Genomic DNA, 24844 nt, shown 5'->3' on the forward strand with positions numbered 1-24844 from the left:
CACAGTTTGTCTCTGTCCCAGGAGACATTTTTGATAAGTTGATTAAGGCTTAGGTATAGTGTTAATCAGTCTCCGAAAACATGGCTGCCGGTCACGGAAACTGCGGACAGTATATTAGTGTGTCCTGTGATAGAGATGCTGATGTGGACGACGATACTATGCGACAGCTGAGTGTGTGGAAGGAAAGAAGTGACAGTGAGTGAAGAGACGATATACCAGCGACTGACGCCTGTAACTTACTGCCATGAAGTGCTATGGTCTTTCACTGCGTGTCGGGGAATGCTGGGACTTGTAGTTCACAGTCATGGAGAATGCTGAGACTTGTAGTTCACAGTCATGGAGAATGCTGAGACTTGTAGTTCACAGTCATGGAGAATGCTGAGACTTGTAGTGCACAGTCATACAGAATGCTGAGACTTGTAGTGCACAGTCATAGAGAATGCTGAGACTTGTAGTTCACAGTCATGGAGAATGCTGAGACTTGTAGTGCACAGTCATAGAGAATGCTGAGACTTGTAGTGCATAGTCATAGAGAATGCTGAGACTTGTAGTGCACAGTCATGGAGAATGCTGAGACTTGTAGTGCACAGTCATAGAGAACGCTGAGACTTGTAGTGCACAGTCATAGAGAACGCTGAGACTTGTAGTGCACAGTCATAGAGAACGCTGAGACTTGTAGTGCACAGTCAGAGAACGCTGAGACTTGTAGTGCACAGTCATAGAGAACGCTGAGACTTGTAGTGCACAGTCATAGAGAACGCTGAGACTTGTAGTGCACAGTCATAGAGAACGCTGAGACTTGTAGTGCACAGTCATAGAGAACGCTGAGACTTCTAGTGCACGGTCATAGAGAACGCTGAGACTTGTAGTGCACGGTCATAGAGAACGCTGAGACTTGTAGTGCACGGTCACAGAGAATGCTGAGACTTGTAGTGCACGGTCATAGAGAACGCTGAGACTTGTAGTGCACGGTCACAGAGAACGCTGAGACTCGTAGTGCACGGTCACGGAGAATGCCGAGACTTGTAGTGCACGGTCACGGAGAATGCCGAGACTTGTAGTGCACGGTCACGGAGAATGCCGAGACTTGTAGTGCACGGTCACGGAGAATGCCGAGACTTGTAGTGCACGGTCACGGAGAATGCCGAGACTTGTAGTGCACGGTCACGGAGATTGCCGAGACTTGTAGTGCACGGTCACGCAGAATGCCGAGACTTGTAGTGCACGGTCACGCAGAATGCCGAGACTTGTAGTGCACGGTCACGCAGAATGCCGAGACTTGTAGTGCACGGTCACGCAGAATGCCGAGACTTGTAGTGCGCGGTCACGCAGAATGCCGAGACTTGTAGTGCGCGGTCACGCAGAATGCCGAGACTTGTAGTGCGCGGTCACGCAGGATGCCGAGACTTGTAGTGCGCGGTCACGCAGGATGCCGAGACTTGTAGTGCGCGGTCACGCAGGATGCCGAGACTTGTAGTGCGCGGTCACGCAGGATGCCGAGACTTGTAGTGCGCGGTCACGCAGGATGCCGAGACTTGTAGTGCGCGGTCACGCAGGATGCCGAGACTTGTAGTGCGCGGTCACGCAGGATGCCGAGACTTGTAGTGCGCGGTCACGCAGGATGCCGAGACTTGTAGTGCGCGGTCACGCAGGATGCCGAGACTTGTAGTGCGCGGTCACGCAGAACGCCGAGACTTGTAGTGCGCGGTCACGCAGAACGCCGAGACTTGTAGTGCGCGGTCACGCAGAACGCCGAGACTTGTAGTGCGCGGTCACGCAGAACGCCGAGACTTGTAGTGCGCGGTCACGCAGAACGCCGAGACTTGTAGTGCGCGGTCACGCAGAACGCCGAGACTTGTAGTGCGCGGTCACGCAGAACGCCGAGACTTGTAGTGCGCGGTCACGCAGAACGCCGAGACTTGTAGTGCGCGGTCACGCAGAACGCCGAGACTTGTAGTGCGCGGTCACGCAGAACGCCGAGACTTGTAGTGCGCGGTCACGCAGAACGCCGAGACTTGTAGTGCGCGGTCACGCAGAACGCCGAGACTTGTAGTGCGCGGTCACGCAGAACGCCGAGACTTGTAGTGCGCGGTCACGCAGAACGCCGAGACTTGTAGTGCGCGGTCACGCAGAACGCCGAGACTTGTAGTGCGCGGTCACGCAGAACGCCGAGACTTGTAGTGCGCGGTCACGCAGAACGCCGAGACTTGTAGTGCGCGGTCACGCAGAACGCCGAGACTTGTAGTGCGCGGTCACGCAGAACGCCGAGACTTGTAGTGCGCGGTCACGCAGAACGCCGAGACTTGTAGTGCGCGGTCACGCAGAACGCCGAGACTTGTAGTGCGCGGTCACGCAGAACGCCGAGACTTGTAGTGCGCGGTCACGCAGAACGCCGAGACTTGTAGTGCGCGGTCACGCAGAACGCCGAGACTTGTAGTGCGCGGTCACGCAGAATGCCGAGACTTGTAGTGCGCGGTCACGCAGAATGCCGAGACTTGTAGTGCGCGGTCACGCAGAATGCCGAGACTTGTAGTGCGCGGTCACGCAGAATGCCGAGACTTGTAGTGCGCGGTCACGCAGAATGCCGAGACTTGTAGTGCGCGGTCACGCAGAATGCCGAGACTTGTAGTGCGCGGTCACGCAGAATGCCGAGACTTGTAGTGCGCGGTCACGCAGAATGCCGAGACTTGTAGTGCGCGGTCACGCAGAATGCCGAGACTTGTAGTGCGCGGTCACGCAGAACGCCGAGACTTGTAGTGCGCGGTCACGCAGAACGCCGAGACTTGTAGTGCGCGGTCACGCAGAACGCCGAGACTTGTAGTGCGCGGTCACGCAGAACGCCGAGACTTGTAGTGCGCGGTCACGCAGAACGCCGAGACTTGTAGTGCGCGGTCACGCAGAACGCCGAGACTTGTAGTGCGCGGTCACGCAGAACGCCGAGACTTGTAGTGCGCGGTCACGCAGAACGCCGAGACTTGTAGTGCGCGGTCACGCAGAACGCCGAGACTTGTAGTGCGCGGTCACGCAGAGCGCCGAGACTTGTAGTGCGCGGTCACGCAGAGCGCCGAGACTTGTAGTGCGCGGTCACGCAGAGCGCCGAGACTTGTAGTGCGCGGTCACGCAGAGCGCCGAGACTTGTAGTGCGCGGTCACGCAGAGCGCCGAGACTTGTAGTGCGCGGTCACGCAGAGCGCCGAGACTTGTAGTGCGCGGTCACGCAGAACGCCGAGACTTGTAGTGCGCGGTCACGCAGAACGCCGAGACTTGTAGTGCGCGGTCACGCAGAACGCCGAGACTTGTAGTGCGCGGTCACGCAGAACGCCGAGACTTGTAGTGCGCGGTCACGCAGAACGCCGAGACTTGTAGTGCGCGGTCACGCAGAACGCCGAGACTTGTAGTGCGCGGTCACGCAGAACGCCGAGACTTGTAGTGCGCGGTCACGCAGAACGCCGAGACTTGTAGTGCGCGGTCACGCAGAACGCCGAGACTTGTAGTGCGCGGTCACGCAGAACGCCGAGACTTGTAGTGCGCGGTCACGCAGAACGCCGAGACTTGTAGTGCGCGGTCACGCAGAACGCCGAGACTTGTAGTGCGCGGTCACGCAGAACGCCGAGACTTGTAGTGCGCGGTCACGCAGAACGCCGAGACTTGTAGTGCGCGGTCACGCAGAACGCCGAGACTTGTAGTGCGCGGTCACGCAGAACGCCGAGACTTGTAGTGCGCGGTCACGCAGAACGCCGAGACTTGTAGTGCGCGGTCACGCAGAACGCCGAGACTTGTAGTGCGCGGTCACGCAGAACGCCGAGACTTGTAGTGCGCGGTCACGCAGAACGCCGAGACTTGTAGTGCGCGGTCACGCAGAACGCCGAGACTTGTAGTGCGCGGTCACGCAGAACGCCGAGACTTGTAGTGCGCGGTCACGCAGAACGCCGAGACTTGTAGTGCGCGGTCACGCAGAACGCCGAGACTTGTAGTGCGCGGTCACGCAGAACGCCGAGACTTGTAGTGCGCGGTCACGCAGGACGCCGAGACTTGTAGTGCGCGGTCACGCAGGACGCCGAGACTTGTAGTGCGCGGTCACGCAGGACGCCGAGACTTGTAGTGCGCGGTCACGCAGGACGCCGAGACTTGTAGTGCGCGGTCACGCAGGACGCCGAGACTTGTAGTGCGCGGTCACGCAGGACGCCGAGACTTGTAGTGCGCGGTCACGCAGGACGCCGAGACTTGTAGTGCGCGGTCACGCAGGACGCCGAGACTTGTAGTGCGCGGTCACGCAGGACGCCGAGACTTGTAGTGCGCGGTCACGCAGAACGCCGAGACTTGTAGTGCGCGGTCACGCAGAACGCCGAGACTTGTAGTGCGCGGTCACGCAGAACGCCGAGACTTGTAGTGCGCGGTCACGCAGAACGCCGAGACTTGTAGTGCGCGGTCACGCAGAACGCCGAGACTTGTAGTGCGCGGTCACGCAGAACGCCGAGACTTGTAGTGCGCGGTCACGCAGAACGCCGAGACTTGTAGTGCGCGGTCACGCAGAACGCCGAGACTTGTAGTGCGCGGTCACGCAGAACGCCGAGACTTGTAGTGCGCGGTCACGCAGAACGCCGAGACTTGTAGTGCGCGGTCACGCAGAACGCCGAGACTTGTAGTGCGCGGTCACGCAGAACGCCGAGACTTGTAGTGCGCGGTCACGCAGGACGCCGAGACTTGTAGTGCGCGGTCACGCAGGACGCCGAGACTTGTAGTGCGCGGTCACGCAGGACGCCGAGACTTGTAGTGCGCGGTCACGCAGGACGCCGAGACTTGTAGTGCGCGGTCACGCAGGACGCCGAGACTTGTAGTGCGCGGTCACGCAGGACGCCGAGACTTGTAGTGCGCGGTCACGCAGGACGCCGAGACTTGTAGTGCGCGGTCACGCAGGACGCCGAGACTTGTAGTGCGCGGTCACGCAGGACGCCGAGACTTGTAGTGCGCGGTCACGCAGGACGCCGAGACTTGTAGTGCGCGGTCACGCAGGACGCCGAGACTTGTAGTGCGCGGTCACGCAGGACGCCGAGACTTGTAGTGCGCGGTCACGCAGGACGCCGAGACTTGTAGTGCGCGGTCACGCAGGACGCCGAGACTTGTAGTGCGCGGTCACGCAGGACGCCGAGACTTGTAGTGCGCGGTCACGCAGAACGCCGAGACTTGTAGTGCGCGGTCACGCAGAACGCCGAGACTTGTAGTGCGCGGTCACGCAGAACGCCGAGACTTGTAGTGCGCGGTCACGCAGAACGCCGAGACTTGTAGTGCGCGGTCACGCAGAACGCCGAGACTTGTAGTGCGCGGTCACGCAGAACGCCGAGACTTGTAGTGCGCGGTCACGCAGAACGCCGAGACTTGTAGTGCGCGGTCACGCAGAACGCCGAGACTTGTAGTGCGCGGTCACGCAGAACGCCGAGACTTGTAGTGCGCGGTCACGCAGAACGCCGAGACTTGTAGTGCGCGGTCACGCAGAACGCCGAGACTTGTAGTGCGCGGTCACGCAGAACGCCGAGACTTGTAGTGCGCGGTCACGCAGAACGCCGAGACTTGTAGTGCGCGGTCACGCAGAACGCCGAGACTTGTAGTGCGCGGTCACGCAGAACGCCGAGACTTGTAGTGCGCGGTCACGCAGAACGCCGAGACTTGTAGTGCGCGGTCACGCAGAACGCCGAGACTTGTAGTGCGCGGTCACGCAGAACGCCGAGACTTGAAGTGCGCGGTCACGCAGAACGCCGAGACTTGTAGTGCGCGGTCACGCAGAACGCCGAGACTTGTAGTGCGCGGTCACGCAGAACGCCGAGACTTGTAGTGCGCGGTCACGCAGAACGCCGAGACTTGTAGTGCGCGGTCACGCAGAACGCCGAGACTTGTAGTGCGCGGTCACGCAGAACGCCGAGACTTGTAGTGCGCGGTCACGCAGAACGCCGAGACTTGTAGTAGCACCCCTTGAATGCGCCACTTCTCTGCGGGTATAGACCTCCTCTGTGGACCAATCACTCTCACCATCTCTGTGCTGTCAGTAGTAGTTCCTGTGATCATGTCTCCTGTCCTCTATCTCTGCAGTTTTCCTCGAGCCGCAGCGCTGACATGTGAGGAACCTCCCAGAGCTGATCTGATGTGAAGAGACTCAGGACCGCCGGGCCCAAATATCTGGAAATCACCGTCCTCAGCCGCCATGAGCTTCCTCATCGACTCCGTCCTCATGGTCATCTCTCAGGTGAGAGGCAGAACCGGGCGCTGACAAGACTGCCCATCAATGTCTATTAGTGGCCTCCTGCCCCCGGAGGAACCGCCCCTCCCCTAAAGGTCCCATCTTTGAGGACCCAACCCGTCCCCAGAGATCCTGCCCCGGAGGATCTGTCCCACCCCCTTACGACCCATCCCGCCCCTGCAGGACTCTTCCCATCCCCAGATGATCCATCCCTTCCTAGAGGACCCATCACGTTCCCGGAGACCCCGCCCCTGAGTACTCATCTTGTCCCCAGTGAACCCGTCTCTTCCCGGAGAACTAATCCCTTGTCCGAAGATTCCGCCCTGGTGGTCCTGCCACCCGGAGAACTTGTCCCTTCCCCAGAGGACCCATCCCACCCCTGGAGACTCATCCTGCACCCGGAAGACTCGTCTCTTCCCCAAATGACCCGTCCTTTACCAGAGAACTGATCCCTTCCCCGGAGAACCCACCTTGGAGGACCCGTCCCCGCTGCCTAGAGGACTAGTCCCTTCCCCGGAGGGCCCATACCCAGAGAACCTGTCTCGCCCCCGGATGGCCAGTCTCTTCCCGCAGAACCCATCCCGTCACCGGAGACCCCATCCTGGAGGACCCGGAGGACCAATATCGTCCCCAGAGACCCCACCCTGGAGGACCAATCCCGTCCCTAGGGACCCCACTCTGGAGGACCCGTCCCTATATCCGCAGGACCAATCCTGTCCCCGGAGACGCCACCCTGGAGGACCCATCCATTGATTTGTATGGACACTTTTTTTCTCCTGTGGGGGCGCTGCAGAGATATTGAGATGTATTGTCAGGTTTCCTTACAGATTACAGCTGGTCGCTGGTGGACCCTTGTAACCAGTAGGGATTGTCCACAGCGGAGAGCCCCTTTAACCCTTGTTCTGCTGCATACCTCACGTGCTTCATACATTTTGTGAGGACATCTCTGTCTTTTTGTGTCGCAGCTGCTGTTCTTCGGCTTCGGGTGGCTGTTTTTCATGCGTCAGCTCTTCAAAGATTATGAGGTAAGTGCGACATTGTCAAAAGGAGGGACAAGGATGGATGATCCCACACAACCGAAGCATTCACCAACTTCACAATATTCTGAAGAAAAAGAATTACCATAATATGTCAATGTACAGTGATGGCACCCTAGAAGTTGTTCCTGAAAATGAAGAATTTTTCCCAAAAAATGATCGCAGTTCCACAAGTTTTGTTATACACATCTTTATTTGCTTTGTGTTTATTGGAACAACACAAAAACACAAGAGAAAAAAAAGACAAATTGGACATAATTTCCCACAAAACCCCAAAAATGGACCGGACAAAATTGTTGCACCCTCAACGTAATATTTGGCTGCACGCCCTTTGGAATAAATAACTGCAATCAATCGCTTCCTATAACAATCAGCTTCTTACACCTCTCAGCTGGGATTTTGGACACTTAAAATTGTCTCCAGGTCTCTCATACAGTACAGACCAAAAGTTTGGACACACCTTCTCATTTAAAGATTTTTCTGTATTTTAATGAAAATTGTACATTCACACTGAAGGCATCAAAACTATGAATTACCACATGTGGAATTATATACTTAACAAAAAAGTGTGAAGCAACTGAAAATATGTCTTATATTCTAGGTTCTTCAAAGTAGCCACCTTTTGCTTTGATGACTGCTTTGCACACTCTTGGCATTCTCTTGATGAGCTTCAAGAGGTAGTCACCGGAAATGGTTTTCACTTCACAGGTGTGCCCTGTCAGGTTTAATAAGTGGGATTTCTTGCCTTATAAATGGAGTTGGGACCATCAGTTGTGTTGTGCAGAAGTCTGGTGGATACACAGCTGATAGTCCTACTGAATAGACTGTTAGAATTTGTATTATGGCAAGAAAAAAGCAGCTAAGTAAAGAAAAACGAGTGGCCATCATTACTTTAAGAAATGAAGGTCAGTCAGTGCGAAAAATTGGGCAAACTTTGAAAGTGTCCCCAAGTGCAGTTGCAAAAAACATCAAGCGCTACAAAGAAACTGTCTCACATGAGGACCGCCCCAGGAAAGGAAGACCAAGAGTGAATGTATAATTTTCAAAGTCATTAAAATACAGAAAAATCTTTAAATGAGAAAGTGTGTCCAAACTTTTGGTCTGTACTGTATATGAAGGCTCCTTCTCCCAACAGCAATTTTAAGGTCTCTCCACAGGTGATCAATGGGATTTAGATCCGGACTCATTGCTGCCACTTCAGAACTCTCCAGTGCTTTGTTTCCATCCATTTCTTGGTTCTTCTTGAAGTATGTTGGGCTAATTGTCCCTCTGGAAGAACCATGTACATCATGGACAAAGCAACATCAAGTTCTCTGGAGATAGACTTGTAACCTTGAGATTGTTGATATTGTTTAACAATTCTGATTCTCAAGTCCTCAGACAGTTCTCTTCTCCTCTTTCTGTTCTCCATGCTTAGTGTGGCTCATACAGACACACAATGCAAAGACTGAGTCAACTTCTCCCCTTTTTCTGGTTTCAGGTGTGATTTTCATATTGCCTACACCTGTTACTTGTCACAGGTGAGTGAGAACGAGCATCACATGCCTGAAACAAAGTTGTATATCCACAAGTTTGGAAAGGAAACAACAATTTTGTTTGGACCATTTTGGGAGTTTTGTGTGAATCTATGTCCAATTTGCCTTTTTTTTCTCTGTTTTTATGCGTTGTTCCACTAGACACAAAGGAAATAAACACGTGTATAACAAATGAATTTCTCAGAAGTAGTAAAACACAAAAAAATACGATTTGTGTTTGACTTAATAATTCTAGAGAACAAAAAAAAAAAAAGTGAGCGGAGCACATTAAAAATGCATAAAAAAATGGTGGAATTGCTGTGTTTGTACTGTAACATTGTATTAGTACAAGTGATCACAGATCCCCTAAGGAGACTTGAAGATTAAGTAAGAACAATTAAAAAAATAAATAAATGAAAAGTTAAAAAAAAAAAAAAAAAAATTCAAGTCGTTTACCTTTCCGAGCGTAAAAAAAAGTAGAACAAATAATTATAGTTATTCCAGAGTTTGTAAAAGTTTGATCTATTAAAATACAGAATTAATTAACCCGATAGGTAAATTAATTAAGGGAAAAAAAAAAATAGCATTTTTTTTTTGGAGACCTCCTTTTAAATTTTTTTTAATAATAAGCAACCAAATCATCGTATGTAGACAAAGTTGGTATCAATAAAAAACGCCAGCTCACCGCGCAAATGACAAGATCTCACTCCTCTCCACGTACAGAAAAATAAACATGTTGCAGGTCTCGGAAAATGATGACACAAAAAAAAATAAATAAAAAAATACATTTTTTGTGAATACTAAAAAACAAACAAAAACAAATCGATGCAAGTTTGGTATCGCTGTAACTTGACTGACGTGGAGAATCATTTTTACCACCCAATGAACGCTGTAAACCCCCCCCCCCCCCCAATAAAAACAAAACCCAAAAATAACAATGGCTGAATTGCATGTTTTTCATTATTTCATACCACTTTTTTGGAATTTATGGAGGAATTTGGTAAAGTGAATGGTGTCATTCAGAGCGACGGCTCATCCAGCCCCTGTACGGCGATGTGGACAGAAAAATAAGAAACTTATGGCTCTTGGAAGAAGGAAAGGAAAAAAAAAAGTTTGTAGAGGATAATGTGACGTCACTCCGGGATTTTCTTCCCTCCCCCGCAGGTGCGGCAGTACGTCGTCCAGGTCGTCTTCTCCGTCACCTTCGCCTTCTCTTGCACCATGTTTGAACTCATCATTTTCGAGATCCTGGGCTTACTCAATAGCAGGTGAGTAATGAGCGCTCGCAGTGACCTCCGCTTTGGTTTCCTGCCTCTTCACATAGATTTATAACTGTTTTGTCTCTTCTTGGAAAATTAAATAAAATTGCAGATATATTATAAAAGCACGAAAATTTGTGTTTTGCCTCATATTAAAAATCCTCTCCATTCTCATGATTGGAGGGATTTTTTTTAATTTTATAGTTTCCTGGCCTCTTTTGCAGATTATGAGCATTCATGTACTGACGGTGGTTCTGATCCTGCATTCATGTACTGATGGTGGTTCTGACCCTGTATTCATGTACTGATGGTGGTTCTGACCCTGTATTCATGTACCGACGGTGTTTCTGGGGTTGCTTTCATTTACTGACGGTGGTTCTGGCGCTGAATTCATGTACTGACAGTGGTTCTGGCGCTGAATTCATGTACTGACGGTGGTTCTGGTGCTGAATTCATGTACTGACGGTGGTTCTGGCGCTGCACACATGTACTGACGGTGGTTCAGGCGCTGCACACATGTACTGACGGTGGTTCAGGCGCTGCACACATGTACTGACGGTGGTTCAGGCGCTGCACACATGTACTGACGGTGGTTCAGGCGCTGCACACATGTACTGACGGTGGTTCAGGCGCTGCACACATGTACTGACGGTGGTTCAGGCGCTGCACACATGTACTGACGGTGGTTCAGGCGCTGCACACATGTACTGACGGTGGTTCAGGCGCTGCACACATGTACTGACGGTGGTTCAGGCGCTGCACACATGTACTGACGGTGGTTCAGGCGCTGCACACATGTACTGACGGTGGTTCAGGCGCTGCACACATGTACTGACGGTGGTTCAGGCGCTGCACACATGTACTGACGGTGGTTCAGGCGCTGCACACATGTACTGACGGTGGTTCAGGCGCTGCACACATGTACTGACGGTGGTTCAGGCGCTGCACACATGTACTGACGGTGGTTCAGGCGCTGCACACATGTACTGACGGTGGTTCAGGCGCTGCACACATGTACTGACGGTGGTTCAGGCGCTGCACACATGTACTGACGGTGGTTCAGGCGCTGCACACATGTACTGACGGTGGTTCAGGCGCTGCACACATGTACTGACGGTGGTCCTGGCGCTGCACACATGTACTGACGGTGGTCCTGGCGCTGCACACATGTACTGACGGTGGTCCTGGCGCTGCACACATGTACTGACGGTGGTCCTGGCGCTGCACACATGTACTGACGGTGGTCCTGGCGCTGCACACATGTACTGACGGTGGTCCTGGCGCTGCACACATGTACTGACGGTGGTCCTGGCGCTGCACACATGTACTGACGGTGGTTCTGGCGCTGCACACATGTACTGACGGTGGTTCTGGCGCTGCACACATGTACTGACGGTAGTTCTGTTGCTGCATTCATGAACTAATGGTGGTCCTTGTGCCGCACTCGTGCTGACGGTGGTTCTTTTCTTCTACACATGTAGCAATCCATAACATGCTTCATGGCTATGTTAAAACTTAAAAATCCTCAAAACCTAGAGATTTGAGATTATGGGGAGGATTTTTTTAGCATAAACTCTCCAAATCCTTCTCAAATGCTCAAAACTTGGTTCTGGTGATGTATTAATGTACTAACGGTGGTTCTGGTGATGTATTCATATAATTACACCTTTTTAAAATTTTTTTGTGACCCTTGGGATTGGTTCAGTATGCCAATGTGGCCCTTGGACCAAAAAATGTTGTGCACCCCTACTTTGGAACTTTGGAACCTGCTTGCGGCATTCTGAAGCTGACAGAATTGCCTGATCTAACCATTGTCACTGCCCCTTTTCGTTCAATACCCAATGTTCTATCCTGTATCTGATGAAGATAATGGTGGTTGTTGCCCCGCAGCTCCCGGTATTTCCACTGGAAGCTGAACCTGTGCGTCATCCTCCTGGTCCTCGTCTTCGTGGTCCCGTTCTATATCGGATACTTCGTGGTGAGCAACATTCGACTGTGTGAGTACGGACCAGCACTGGCCTGCTGTGACTCCAGCGCATGCGCATGTCGGCCATATTAGCACTTCTGTCCGCTTTATCCTGTCGCCCATTGTTTCCTTCTATGGGATTGACCTACTTAATCTTGAATCAAACAAGAATCACTGTGGCAGCTCAGTATGGAATAAGACTCTAGCTGACTTTTAAAGTCTATGGAGGGGGGAAGAAAAGGAAGGACGAGCACAGTAAAAGAGAAAAAGACTGATTCGCTCCTTTTTGCGGTTTTCTATTAAGTGTTTCATCTCACTCCAGTGCTGGATTCACATATACACTGCTCAGTATTGCTGTATATTGTCTCCTATGCTGCAGCTATCTAGTAAGTGTTTCATCTCACTCCAGTGCTGGATTCACATATACACTGCTCAGTATTGCTGTATATTGTCTCCTATGCTGCAGCTTTGTAGTAAGTGTTTAGCTCACCCAGAGCTGGATTCACATATACACTGCTCAGTATTGCTGTATATTGTCTCCTATGCTGCAGCTTTGTAGTAAGTGTTTAGCTCACCCAGAGCTGGATTCACATCTACACTGCTCAGTATTGCTGTATATTGTTTCCTATGTTGCAGCTTTGTAGTAAGTGTTTAGCTCACCCAGAGCTGGATTCACATCTACACTGCTCAGTATTACTGTACATTGTTTCCTATGCTGCAGCTTTTTAGTAAGTGTTTAGCTCACCCAGAGCTGGATTCACAGCTGCACTGCTCAGTATTGCTGTATATTGTTTCCTATGCTGCAGCTTTTTAGTAAGTGTTTAGCTCACCCAGAGCTGGATTCACAGCTACAATGCTCAGTACTGTAGCTTAAAATTAGAGATAGTTCTTTATAGACACATCCAAAGGTACATTTTTGTAGGTGCACCCCCCTCCCCTTTAATAATGTCTCTTCTCTCTGCCCAGTGCACCGTCAGCGGCTGCTCTTCTCCTGCGTGGTTTGGCTCACCTTCATGTATTTCTTCTGGAAGCTGGGAGATCCCTTCCCTATACTGAGCCCAAAACACGGTAAGTCCAGTCTGTACATCAGTGTGACATGGCAATAAAGTCTATAGATGAGGATACACTATCGGGTATTGTTTTTATAATTTCGGCTGTCACTCCCATCATTCACTACTGGGTGTATCCGGTTGGAGTTATGTGGCCTTGTACTCTCCTGTACGTCTTGGTCACAGAGAAATATCTCTTCCTGCAGGAATACTCTCCATTGAGCAGTTGATCAGCCGAGTGGGTGTTATCGGGGTGACACTAATGGCCTTACTGTCTGGATTTGGTGCCGTGAATTGTCCCTACACATATATGTCCTACTTCTTAAGGTGAGTGGATGGGCTGTTATAGTGCATTTTGCATTTTACAATAAAGTGCATTTATAGTATGAATGTTTTGGTTTCTTGGGTTTTACAGGAATGTGACAGAAGCCGATATCCAGGCGCTGGAGAGGAGACTGCTGCAAACCATGGATATGATTGTCAGTAAGAAAAAGAGGTAATGCTGGGAAATGTCCACTAGAGGGCAGCAACCTCCTGTGCTATCCTCTGAAGCTTACTGCTATGGACGGGAATAAACTATTCAAGAGCAAACAGGGTATAAACATCCAAGAAAGCCCCCTGTGTACAAGAATATAACTACTATAATACTGCCCCCTGTGTACAAGAATATAACTACTATAATACTGCTCCTATGTACAAGAATATAACTACTATAATACTGCCCCCTATGTACAAGAATATAACTACTATAATACTGCCCCCTATGTACAAGAATATAACTACTATAATACTGCCCCCTATGTACAAGAATATAACTACTATAATACTGCCCCCTATGTACAAGAATATAACTACTATAATACTGCCCCCTATGTACAAGAATATAACTACTATAATACTGCCCCCTATGTACAAGAATATAACTACTATAATACTGCCCCCTATGTACAAGAATATAACTACTATAATACTGCTCCTATATACAAGAATATAACTACTATAATACTGCTCCTATGTACAAGAATATAACTACTGTAACGGGTCCGGGAGGCGGACTGAAACGGGTCCGGGAGGCGGAACCTCTGAGCTACTATACAAGGGGGCGGCCCTTGTAAGGGAGCGGGTGGCAGTCTCTGGGTGAACGGACAGGGAGTTACGGCAAGTGATCAGGGCAGTCTCTGGGTAAGGGGTAGGTACGACCTGTGATGGCAGAGCCTCCGGGTAGGCTAGCAGGCAGGTGGTAGATGTGTGCTCCCAGGTGAGCAAGCGAGAGTCTCTGGAATAGCAGGTGGTCACGGCACGTGACGGCGGAACCTCCGGGCTGGCAGGCAGGTAGGTAACGGAGAAGCGCTCCCAGGTGAGCGGGCAAGAGTCTCTGGAATGGCTGATGGTCACCGCACGTGACAACGGGACCTCCGGGCTGGCAAGCAGGCAGGTAACGGAGATGCGCTCCCAGGTGAGCGGGCAAGAGTCTGGAGTAGCTGGTGGTCACAGCACGTGACAACGGAGCCTCCGGGCTGGCAAGCAGGCAGATAACGGAGAAGCGCTCCCAGGTGAGCGGGCAAGCTGGTCCATAGACAGACTGACCGGAGTAGTAAGGCAGACCGTCGGACCTCAGGCAAGCAGGCAGGTAGCTGATATGCGCTCCCAGGTGAGCGGGCAGGCTGGTCCTTTAGACAGACTGACAGGAGTAGTAAGGCAGACCGTCGGACCTCAGACTGGCAGACAGGTAACAAGTATTCAGGCAGGAATCAGGCAGGTAACTGGCAGGTACTGGCAGGTAACTAGCAGGAAACTGGCAGGAAACTGGCAGGAAACTGGCAGGTAACTGGCAGGTAACTGGCAACGGGACCTGAGGGCTGAAGCACAGGTGAGACACAGGTGCAAACAACATTGCTCGGGCCCCTCCATTTTGGAGGAGGTGCCCTATATATGATGAAGTCCTCCGGCCATTGGCCGGGGACTCTTTAGGGCGGCGCGCGCGGCCCCTTTAAGAGGAGGGGAGCGCGCGCGCGCGCGCCCTAAGCACGGGCCGGGAAGGAGCGCGCGCTGAGAGCAGAGCAGGAGGAGGACGCCGGGACGGAGCAGAGCGGTGAGAGGAGCAGCGTCCCTGCCTAGCAGAGGGCAGGGACGCCGGCACTACAACTACTATAATACTGCTCCTATGTACAAGAATATAACTACTATAATACTGGCCCCTATGTACAAGAATATAACTACTATAATACTGCTCTTATGTACAAGAATATAACTACTATAATACTGGCCCCTATGTACAAGAATATAACTACTATAATACTGCTCTTATGTACAAGAATATAACTACTATAATACTGCTCCTATGTACAAGAATATAACTACTATAATACTGCTCCTATGTACAAGAATATAACTACTATAATACTGCCTCCTATGTACAAGAATATAACTACTATAATACTGCCCCCTATGTACAAGAATATAACTACTATAATACTGCCCCCTATGTACAAGAATATAACTACTATAATACTGCCCCCTATGTACAAGAATATAACTACTATAATACTGCTCCTATGTACAAGAATATAATTACTATAATACTGCCCCTATGTACAAGAATATAACTACTATAATACTGCTCCTATGTACAAGAATATAACTGCTATAATACTGCCCCCTATGTACAAGAATATAACTACTATAATACTGCTCCTATGTACAAGAATATAACTACTATAATACTGCTCCTATGTACAAGAATATAACTACTATAATACTGCTCCTATGTACAAGAATATAACTACTATAATACTGCCCCCTATGTACAAGAATATAACTACTATAATACTTGTAACGGGTCTGGGAGGCGGAACCTCAGAGCAACTATACAAGGGGGCGGTCCTTGTAAGGAAGCGGGTGGTGACCAGGGAAGACGGGCAGGTAGTCACAGCAGGTGACCTGGACAGTCTCTGGGTAAACGGGCAGGAGGTCACAGCAAGTGACCGGGGCAGTCTCTGGGTGAACGGGCAGGAGATCACAGCAAGTGACCGGGACAGTCTCTGGGTATACGGTTGGTACGACCTGTGACGGCTGAGCCTCCAGGTAGGCTAGCAGGCGGATGGCAGGTGTGTGCTCCCAGGTGAGCAGGCGAGAGTCTCTGGATAAGCAGGTGGTCACAGCATGTGACGGCGGAGCCTCCAGGCAGGCTAACTGGCAGGTAGCAGATGAGCGCTCCCAGGTGAGCAGGTAAGAGTCTCTGGACTGGCAGGTGGTCACAGCACGTGACGGCGGAGCCTCCAGGTAGGCTAACAGACAGGTAGCAGGTGAGCGCTCCCAGGTGAGCGGGCAAGCTGGTCCATAGACAGACTGACAGGTGTCGGAAGGCAGACCGTCGGACCTCAGGCTAGCAAGCAGGAAAGCGGATGACAGGCAGGAATCAGGCAGGAATCAGGCAGGAGAACCATGAAGAAATACAGCAAAATAAGACTTTGCCAGCAATGAATAACCTTGTAAGCCCTCAAAATCCTCCTGGATGGAGAAAGAAGAATGCTGTGAAGAAAAAACGGAGAGTGGTGTTCATGGGGGATTCCCTGTTAAGAGGAACAGAGGCCGCTATCTGCAGACCAGACATAACCTCAAGAGAAATGTGCTGTCTTCCAGGAGCAAAAATTAAAGATGTGTCTGACAGGATATCAAGACTCTTCAGACCTACAGATCACTACCCATTCCTGCTAATACATGTGGGGACAAATGACACCGCAAGAAAGGACCTGGAAACCATCTGCAGTGACTTTGAAGACTTAGGCAAGAAAGTGAAAGAATTGGGAGCGCAGGTGGTCTTCTCATCCATCCTCCCAGTGGATGGCCATGGAACAATGAGGTGGAATAAGATTCTACAGGTGAACAACTGGCTACGTCGATGGTGCCGTCAACAAGGATTTGGATTTCTGGATCACGGAATGAATTACCTATACGATGGACTACTTGCTAGAGATGGGGTGCACCTTACGAAGACTGGAAAACATGTATTTGGAAGTCGCCTTGCTACACTCATCAGGAGAGCTTTAAACTAGAACAATGTGGGAAGGGAAGCAAAAGGCCAGAAAAAGCCATACAGCTGACAAATACTATTGAGATCTCTGCTACTGGAAGTGGAAAAGAAGAACAAAGACAAAAAAATCTAAATAATAAAAATATGGGAGGAAGAGAAACCAATCACAAACTAAAATGTTTTTATACAAATGCACAAAGCATGGGCAACAAACAAGGAGAATTGGAACTACTAATGCAGGAAAAGGAATATGATGTCATTGGAATCACTGAAACTTGGTGGGACGATACACATGATTGGAATAAAAGGCTAAAAGGATACAACTTATTTGCAAGAAACAGACTTGATAAACGAGGAGGAGGTGTTGCATTGTATGTTAGAAAAACGTATATCTGCACAGAGATTGAAGCTTCAGAGACTGGGAGTTCTGTGGAAACTGTTTGGGTAAGAATACAAGGAGAGAACAACGGAAAGGACACCATTGTAGGCATTTACTACAGGCCACCTGGGCAAGCTGAAGATATGGATGAACTCTTTATGTATCAAATGACCAAGTTCTCCAAAAAATATGACGTAGTGGTCATGGGAGATTTCAACTATCCAGACATTTGTTGGGAATCTCTCTCAAGTAAAACTAACAGGTCAAGCAAATTCTTATCCTCTCTTGCTGACAACTTTATCTTCCAAAAGGTAGGGGAGAAAACAAGGGGATCTGCTACTTTGGATCTAATCCTTATAAACAGGGAGGAAATGGTTGAGGAGGTAAAGGTGGCTGGGACCCTAGGAGGCAGCGATCATGCTATTATAGAATTTTGGATAACTAGAGGAGGAAGACATGTGAAGACTCAAACTTCAAGGTTAGATTTTAGAAAGGCAGATTTTAAGAGACTCAGAAAGAGAATAGGAGGGATCCAATGGCTGGATGTCCTTAAGGACAAAAATGTCCAGGAAGGATGGGAAATTTTTAAAAATGAGATTCTCAAAGCACAATCGTTAACAATCCCGAAAAGTAGGAAGAATGGGAAGCATTTAAGGAAACCAGGATGGATGAACACAGAACTTAAACACATGCTAAAAAGAAAGAAAGAAATGTTTATTAAATGGAAAGAGGGAGGCATATCTAAAGAAGATTATAATGCAGTCTGCAGATCCTGCAGGGCACGTATCAGGTTAGCTAAAGCTGACAATGAATTAAGGCTTGCAAGAGATGTCAAAAGCAATAAAAAAGGATTTTGGGGGTATGTCAAAAGTAAAAGAAAAGTCAAAGATGCTATAGGATTTTTACAGGATGAAAATGGAGAAATGGTAAGAGAGGATGTTGAGAAGGCCGAACTTTTTAATTCCTATTTTGCATCTGTTTTCTCTCAGAAACAAAATGTAACATCAACTGATCTTCACTGTCCTTTTAAAGGAATAGAGGAATCCAAGTTATCTGTAAACAGAAAGATTGTGAGGGAATTTTTAGCTAACATAAATGAGTTCAAGTCTCCAGGTCCAGATGAATTACACCCCAGAGTACTGAAGGAGATCGTAGAAGAAATTTTAGAACCACTCTCCATAATCTTTGAAAATTCTTGGAGAACAGGAGAAGTCCCAGAAGACTGGAGAAGAGCAAATGTTGTTCCTATCTTCAAAAAGGGGAAGAAGGTGGACCCAGGGAACTATAGGCCGGTGAGTCTGACTTCTATACCAGGAAAGATCTTTGAACAAATTATTAAACAACATGTATGTAAGTACATGGATAAGAATGAAGTGATTAACCAGAGTCAGCATGGGTTTGTAACTAACAAGTCATGTCAGACTAACTTAATTTCCTTCTATGACAGAATCACTGACTGGGTGGATCAGGGAAATGCTGTAGATATAGTATATCTTGACTTCAGCAAAGCATTTGACAAAGTATCTCACACCATCCTTATTGAAAAAATGACCAAGTATGCAATGGACCAGGCAACTGTTAGGTGGATTCATAACTGGCTTAGTGATCGGACTCAAAGGGTGGTTGTAAATGGCTTCACATCCAGCTGGATGAATGTCTCAAGTGGGGTACCACAGGGCTCCGTCCTGGGACCTGTATTGTTCAACATCTTTATCAATGATTTAGATGAAGGAATTGAGGGTAAACTGATTAAATTTGCTGATGACACAAAGCTAGGAGGGATAGCTAATACTAGAGAAGAGAGAGAGAGGATTCAAAAAGACCTAAATAAACTGGAGCAGTGGGCAGCAACCAACAGAATGGTTTTTAACAGGGAAAAATGCAAAGTACTACATCTGGGCAATAAAAATGAAAAAAGCATATACAGAATGGGAGGAATAGAGCTAAGCAACAGTACATGTGAAAAAGACTTAGGTATACTAATAGATCATAGACTGAACATGAGTCAACAGTGTGATGCAGCAGCAAAAAAGGCAAATACAATTCTGGGATGTATTAACAGAAGCATACAGTCTAGATCACGTGAAGTCATTATCGGTCTTTACTCCTCTTTGGTCAGACCTCATCTGGAATACTGTGTACAGTTTTGGGCACCACATTTTAAAAAAGACATAGACAAACTGGAGCAAGTTCAGAGAAGAGCGACCAGAATGGTGACTGGTCTGCAAACCATGTCCTATGAGGAACGGTTGCAGGATTTGGGAATGTTTAGCTTGCAAAAAAGAAGACTGAGAGGAGATTTAATAGCTGTCTACAAATATGTCAAGGGCTGTCACATTGTAGAAGGATCATCTTTATTCTCATTTGCACAAGGAAAGACTAGAAGCAATGGGATGAAACTAAATGGGAGGAGACACAGATTAGATATTAGAAAAAACTTTTTGACAGTTAGGGTGATTAATGAGTGGAACAGGCTGCCACGAGAGGTGGTGAGTTCCCCTTCAATGGACGTCTTCAAACAGAGGCTGGACAGACATCTGTCTGAGATGATCTAGTGAATCCTGCTTTGAGCAGGGGGTTGGACCAGATGACCCAGGAGGTCCCTTCCAACTCTACCATTCTATGATTCTATGATTCTATGATTCTAGGTAACTGGCAGGTAACAGGCAACGGGACCTGAGGGCTGAAGCAGAGTAGTGAACAGTGCAACAACATTGCTCGGGCACCTCCATTTTGGAGGAGGTGCCTTATATATGGTGAAGTCCTCCGGGCATTGGCCTGGGACTCCTTAGGACGGCGCGCGCGGCCCCTTTAAGAGGGAGGGAGCGCTCGCGCGCGCCCTAAGCACCGTGGCCGGGAAGGAGCGCGCGCTGCCAGCAGAGCGGGAGGAGGACGCCGGGCTCGGAGCGGAGAGGTGAGGGGAACAGCGTCCCTGCCTAGCAGAGGGCAGGGACGCCGACGCTACAGTACCCCCCCTTTAGGCCCCCCCTTTTTTAGGCCAGACAGAAATTTAGCAAGGATGAGAGGGGCATGGATGTTCTCCCGGGGCTCCCACGTTCTCTCCTCAGGACCAAACCCCTTCCAATCTACTAGAAAAAAGGTCTTTCCTCTTACCCTTTTGGTGGCTAGAATGTTCTCTACCTCAAACTCGTCTTCAGCAGAAACCGGAGCAGGAGGCGTACCTGTAGACTTGGAAAAAGAGTTAAGTACCACAGGTTTGAGGAGAGATACATGGAAGGAGTTAGGGATCCGTAGGTTGGCCGGGAATTTCAATTTATAGGCCACCGGGTTGATCTGACTGATAACCTCCAGAGGACCGATGAACCGAGGCCCTAACTTATAGGAAGGAATCTTGAGCCGGACATACTTGGACGAGAGCCAGACTTTATCCCCAGGACGGAATTGTGGAGGATCCAGACGTTTTTTGTCAGCGTGTCTTTTCATCCGCTCGGACGACTGGAGGAGTGCGGATCGGGTACTCTCCCAAATGGAGGAAAATTTGCTAACGAGAGATTCCGCAGCCGGATTATCCACCGAGATGGAGACGGGAAATGGGATCCGAGGATGCTGACCGAAGACTACAAAAAACGGGGATTTGGAGGAAGATTCGCTCTCGTGGTTATTGTACGAGAATTCAGCCCATGGCAGGAGATCCACCCAGTCTGAATGGTGGGCATTAACGAAGTGCCGGAGGTAACTGGTCAGGTTCTGATTGATCCGCTCCACTTGACCATTAGACTGTGGGTGGTAAGCGGAGGAGAAGTCCAGGGTGACGTCAAGCAGTTTACAAGTGGCTCTCCAGAAGCGTGAGGTGAACTGTACCCCACGATCCGACACGATGTGGAGGGGCAGGCCATGAAGACGAAAGATGTGGCGGATAAAATCTTTAGCCAGCTCGGGTGCAGACAGGAGGCCTGGCAGGGGAACGAAATGAGCCATCTTGGAAAAGCGGTCAGCGACCACCCAAATGACCGTACAACCGGCAGAGACGGGAAGATCAGTTATAAAGTCCATTGCTATATCCTGCCAGGGGGCAGCAGGCACAGGAAGCGGAAGGAGGCGACCGGCTGGCAGATGTCTCGGAACCTTGTTGCGGGCGCAGGACACACAGGCAGAAACAAAGTCTATTACGTCCTTGTGCAGGGTAGGCCACCAGTAGTGCCGGGTAATAAGCTGGAGGGTCTTTTTCTGACCGGCGTGGCCAGCTAGTTTAGACGAGTGACCCCAGTGTAGGATCTTCTCCCGATCAGGTACTGATACAAACGTCTTACCGGGAGGGAGACGATTTAGACTCATGGGAGCCACCTGCATTACTCTGGCGGGATCGATGATGTGTTTAGGTTCCTCCTCGAGATCAGACACCAGAAAGGATCGGGACAAGGCGTCCGCCTTGATGTTTTTGTCAGCCGGGCGAAAATGAAGAACAAAATCAAAGCGAGCAAAAAAGAAGGACCACCGGGCTTGGCGCGGGTTAAGTCTCTGGGCATGCTGGAGGTAAGCCAAGTTCTTGTGGTCAGTGTAAATTATTACCGGGTGAAGAGCCCCTTCGAGCAGGTAACGCCACTCCTCCAATGCCAGCTTGATGGCCAATAACTCTCGGTCTCCTATGGAATAGTTGCGCTCCGAAGGGGAGAAGAGTTTGGAGAAGAAGCCACAAGTTACCATTCTCCCGGAAGACGATTTTTGGGTAAGTACCGCTCCGGCTCCAGAGGAGGAGGCGTCAACTTCCAGGAAGAACTGCTTGTTGCCATCTGGGCGATGCAGCACCGGGGCGGAAGAGAAGGCCTGTTTTAAGGAAAGAAAGGCTTCCTCTGCTTCGGGCGGCCACTCTTTGGGATTAGTACCCTTACGGGTGAGCGCAGAAATTGGGGCAGTCCGGGAAGAGAAGTGCGGTATGAAGAGGCGGTAGTATTTGGCGAAGCCCAGGAACCGCTGAATGGCCTTCAACCCCTCCGGTCGAGGCCACTTCTCGATGGCAGACAGCTTCTCAGGATCCATTCGTAGGCCGGTCTGAGAAATTATGTAGCCCAAAAAACGGAAGCGAGGTCTGCTCAAAAAGGCACTTCTCATATTTAGCGAAGAGGTGGTTCTGCCTGAGCCTGAGCAGGACCTGACGAACATCCCTCCGGTGAGTCTGGAGATCCGGAGAGAAGACCAAGATGTCGTCCAGGTACACCACCACGCAGGAGTAGAGAAGGTCCCGGAAGATGTCATTGACCAACTCTTGAAAGACGGCGGGAGCGTTACAGAGACCGAAGGGCATTACCAGATATTCATAGTGGCCGTCCCGGGTGTTGAATGCCGTCTTCCATTCATCCCCCTGACGGATACGGACCAGGTTGTACGCCCCACGAAGGTCCAGTTTGGTGAAGATTCTAGCCCCCCTCAGACGATCAAATAATTCCGGAATGAGCGGAAAAGGGTACTTATTCTTCACCGTGATCTGGTTTAGGCCTCTATAGTCAATGCAGGGACGGAGAGAGCCGTCCTTCTTTTTAACGAAGAAGAAGCCTGCTCTCGCCGGGGAGGTAGATTTCCGGATAAATCCCCGGGCCAGGTTCTCCTCAATATATTCGGACATAGACCGGGTCTCAGCAGCGGACAATGGGTAAATACGCCCACGGGGAGGAGTAGTACCGGGTAACAGGTCGATAGGGCAGTCGTATGGTCTATGAGGGGGTAGTGTCTCTGCCTCCTTTTTATTAAAGACATCAGCATATGACCAATAAGGAATCGGAAGTCCAGGTAGATTAGCTGGGGTAGGAGAAGGACGGACGGGATGGACGGGAACCAAACAAGTTTTATGGCAGTCCTGTCCCCAGCGAAGGACTTCTCCGGTCTGCCAGTCAAGCACGGGTGCATGTCTCTGGAGCCAAGGTAGGCCTAGCAAGAGGGCATGAGAGAGTCCAGGCAGAACATGAAAGGAGATACTCTCAGAATGCAGCATTCCCACCTGCAGAGTAATGGATTCGGTGATGAGTTGGATGGGACGAGGTAAGAGTCCCCCATCCACGGCAGCGACAGATAAGGGTACAGCCAGAGGTTTGGTGGGGATGCGGTATTTCTCTACCAGGAACTGTGAAATAAGATTCCCGGCTGCTCCAGAGTCAAGTTGGGCTAGTTCGAAATAACGGTTCTCCCCGCAGACGATTGAGACTGACAACAGCAGAGATGGAGAGGATTTATTCTTGTCTAGGACGACCTCTCTGAGCGATCCTAGACACAGGCGTTTCCCGACCTCTCCGGGCAGGTACGGATCCGGTGCTCCTTACTGCCACAGTAGAAGCAGCTCCCCTCGGCACGGCCTAAGTCTTGACGGGTTTTGACCATCTTGGTCTGGTCGACCTGCATAGGCTCAGGAGAGTGTGTGCCTGGGGAGAAACGGAGGGAATAACGGGTTTCTGGAAGATGGGAGCTAGACGTGGAAACCCTCTCTCACGAGAGACCTCTTTGGCGCGCTCCTGGAACCGTAAGTCAATCCGAGTGGCAAGAGTTAAGTCGTCGAGAGTGGTAGGAATGTCCCGACCGGCGAGTTCATCTTTAATACGGCCGGACAGACCCTCCCAGAAGACAGACACCAGAGCGTCGTTATCCCAGGCCAGCTCCAAGGCAAGGGTACGGAACCGTATGGCATATTGGCCCACGGTGAGACTTCCCTGACGGAGGCGTAGCAGAGACGATGCGGATGAGGTCTTCCGTCCGGGTTCATCGAAGACTTTCCGGAAAGCCGTGAGAAAGGCTGACAAGTCGGACACCAGAGGGTCTCCTCTCTCCCATAGAGGATTCAGCCAAGCCAGAGCCTCCCCTGTGAGGTGGGACATGATAAAGGCCACTTTGGACCGGTCGGAGATAAACTGGTGGGACAGGAGTTCAAAGTGCAGGGTGCACTGGTTTATGAAGCCCCGAGCTTGAGCTGGGTCGCCTCCGTAGCGAGGAGGTGCGGAAAGCCGGGGTCCAGGACAGGATACCATGGTATTGGTGGGCAGCGGCGCTGCCGGGTTGCGAGTCATGACACTAGCGGTGGTTGCTGGTGGAGCAGTCAGAGTGTCCAGGCGAGAGTTGACATTCCGCAGGTGACCCAGGATGGACTCCTGTTGGGACCTCTGACGGGACAGTTCATGACATAGGTCCGAGAGCGAGGGAGCTTGGGTACCACCGGGTTCCATGGCCCGAGCAAACTGTAACGGGTCTGGGAGGCGGAACCTCAGAGCAACTATACAAGGGGGCGGTCCTTGTAAGGAAGCGGGTGGTGACCAGGGAAGACGGGCAGGTAGTCACAGCAGGTGACCTGGACAGTCTCTGGGTAAACGGGCAGGAGGTCACGGCAAGTGACCGGGACAGTCTCTGGGTAAACGGGCAGGAGGTCACAGCAAGTG

The 24844-nt window shown here is 50.4% G+C and overlaps 1 protein-coding gene across 3 annotated transcripts in view; it reads left to right on the forward strand.

Annotated features, from left to right (window-relative positions):
• The first annotated feature begins 57 nt into the window (after positions 1 to 57).
• Positions 58 to 24844, forward strand: part of LOC141239184 (Golgi pH regulator) — a 176813-nt gene continuing 152026 nt past the window's right edge. For 2 of the 3 annotated variants that reach the window (XM_073668518.1, XM_073668520.1), the window contains exons 1-8: positions 58 to 195; positions 6084 to 6237; positions 7197 to 7256; positions 9947 to 10050; positions 11932 to 12038; positions 12974 to 13075; positions 13263 to 13383; positions 13472 to 13552. In XM_073668518.1, coding sequence (XP_073524619.1) covers positions 6196 to 6237; positions 7197 to 7256; positions 9947 to 10050; positions 11932 to 12038; positions 12974 to 13075; positions 13263 to 13383; positions 13472 to 13552 — 617 coding nt within the window. In that variant the 5' untranslated portion in view covers positions 58 to 195; positions 6084 to 6195. Of the gene's footprint in view, positions 232 to 6083; positions 6238 to 7196; positions 7257 to 9946; positions 10051 to 11931; positions 12039 to 12973; positions 13076 to 13262; positions 13384 to 13471; positions 13553 to 24844 lie in introns of all 3 variants that reach the window. The other variant, XM_073668519.1, reaches the window with a different exon arrangement.

This window comes from Phyllobates terribilis, unplaced genomic scaffold (assembly GCF_046119375.1).
Source record: "Phyllobates terribilis strain yellow unplaced genomic scaffold, ASM4611937v1 Scaffold_2__4_contigs__length_985480577, whole genome shotgun sequence".
NCBI lineage: Eukaryota > Metazoa > Chordata > Amphibia > Anura > Dendrobatidae > Phyllobates > Phyllobates terribilis.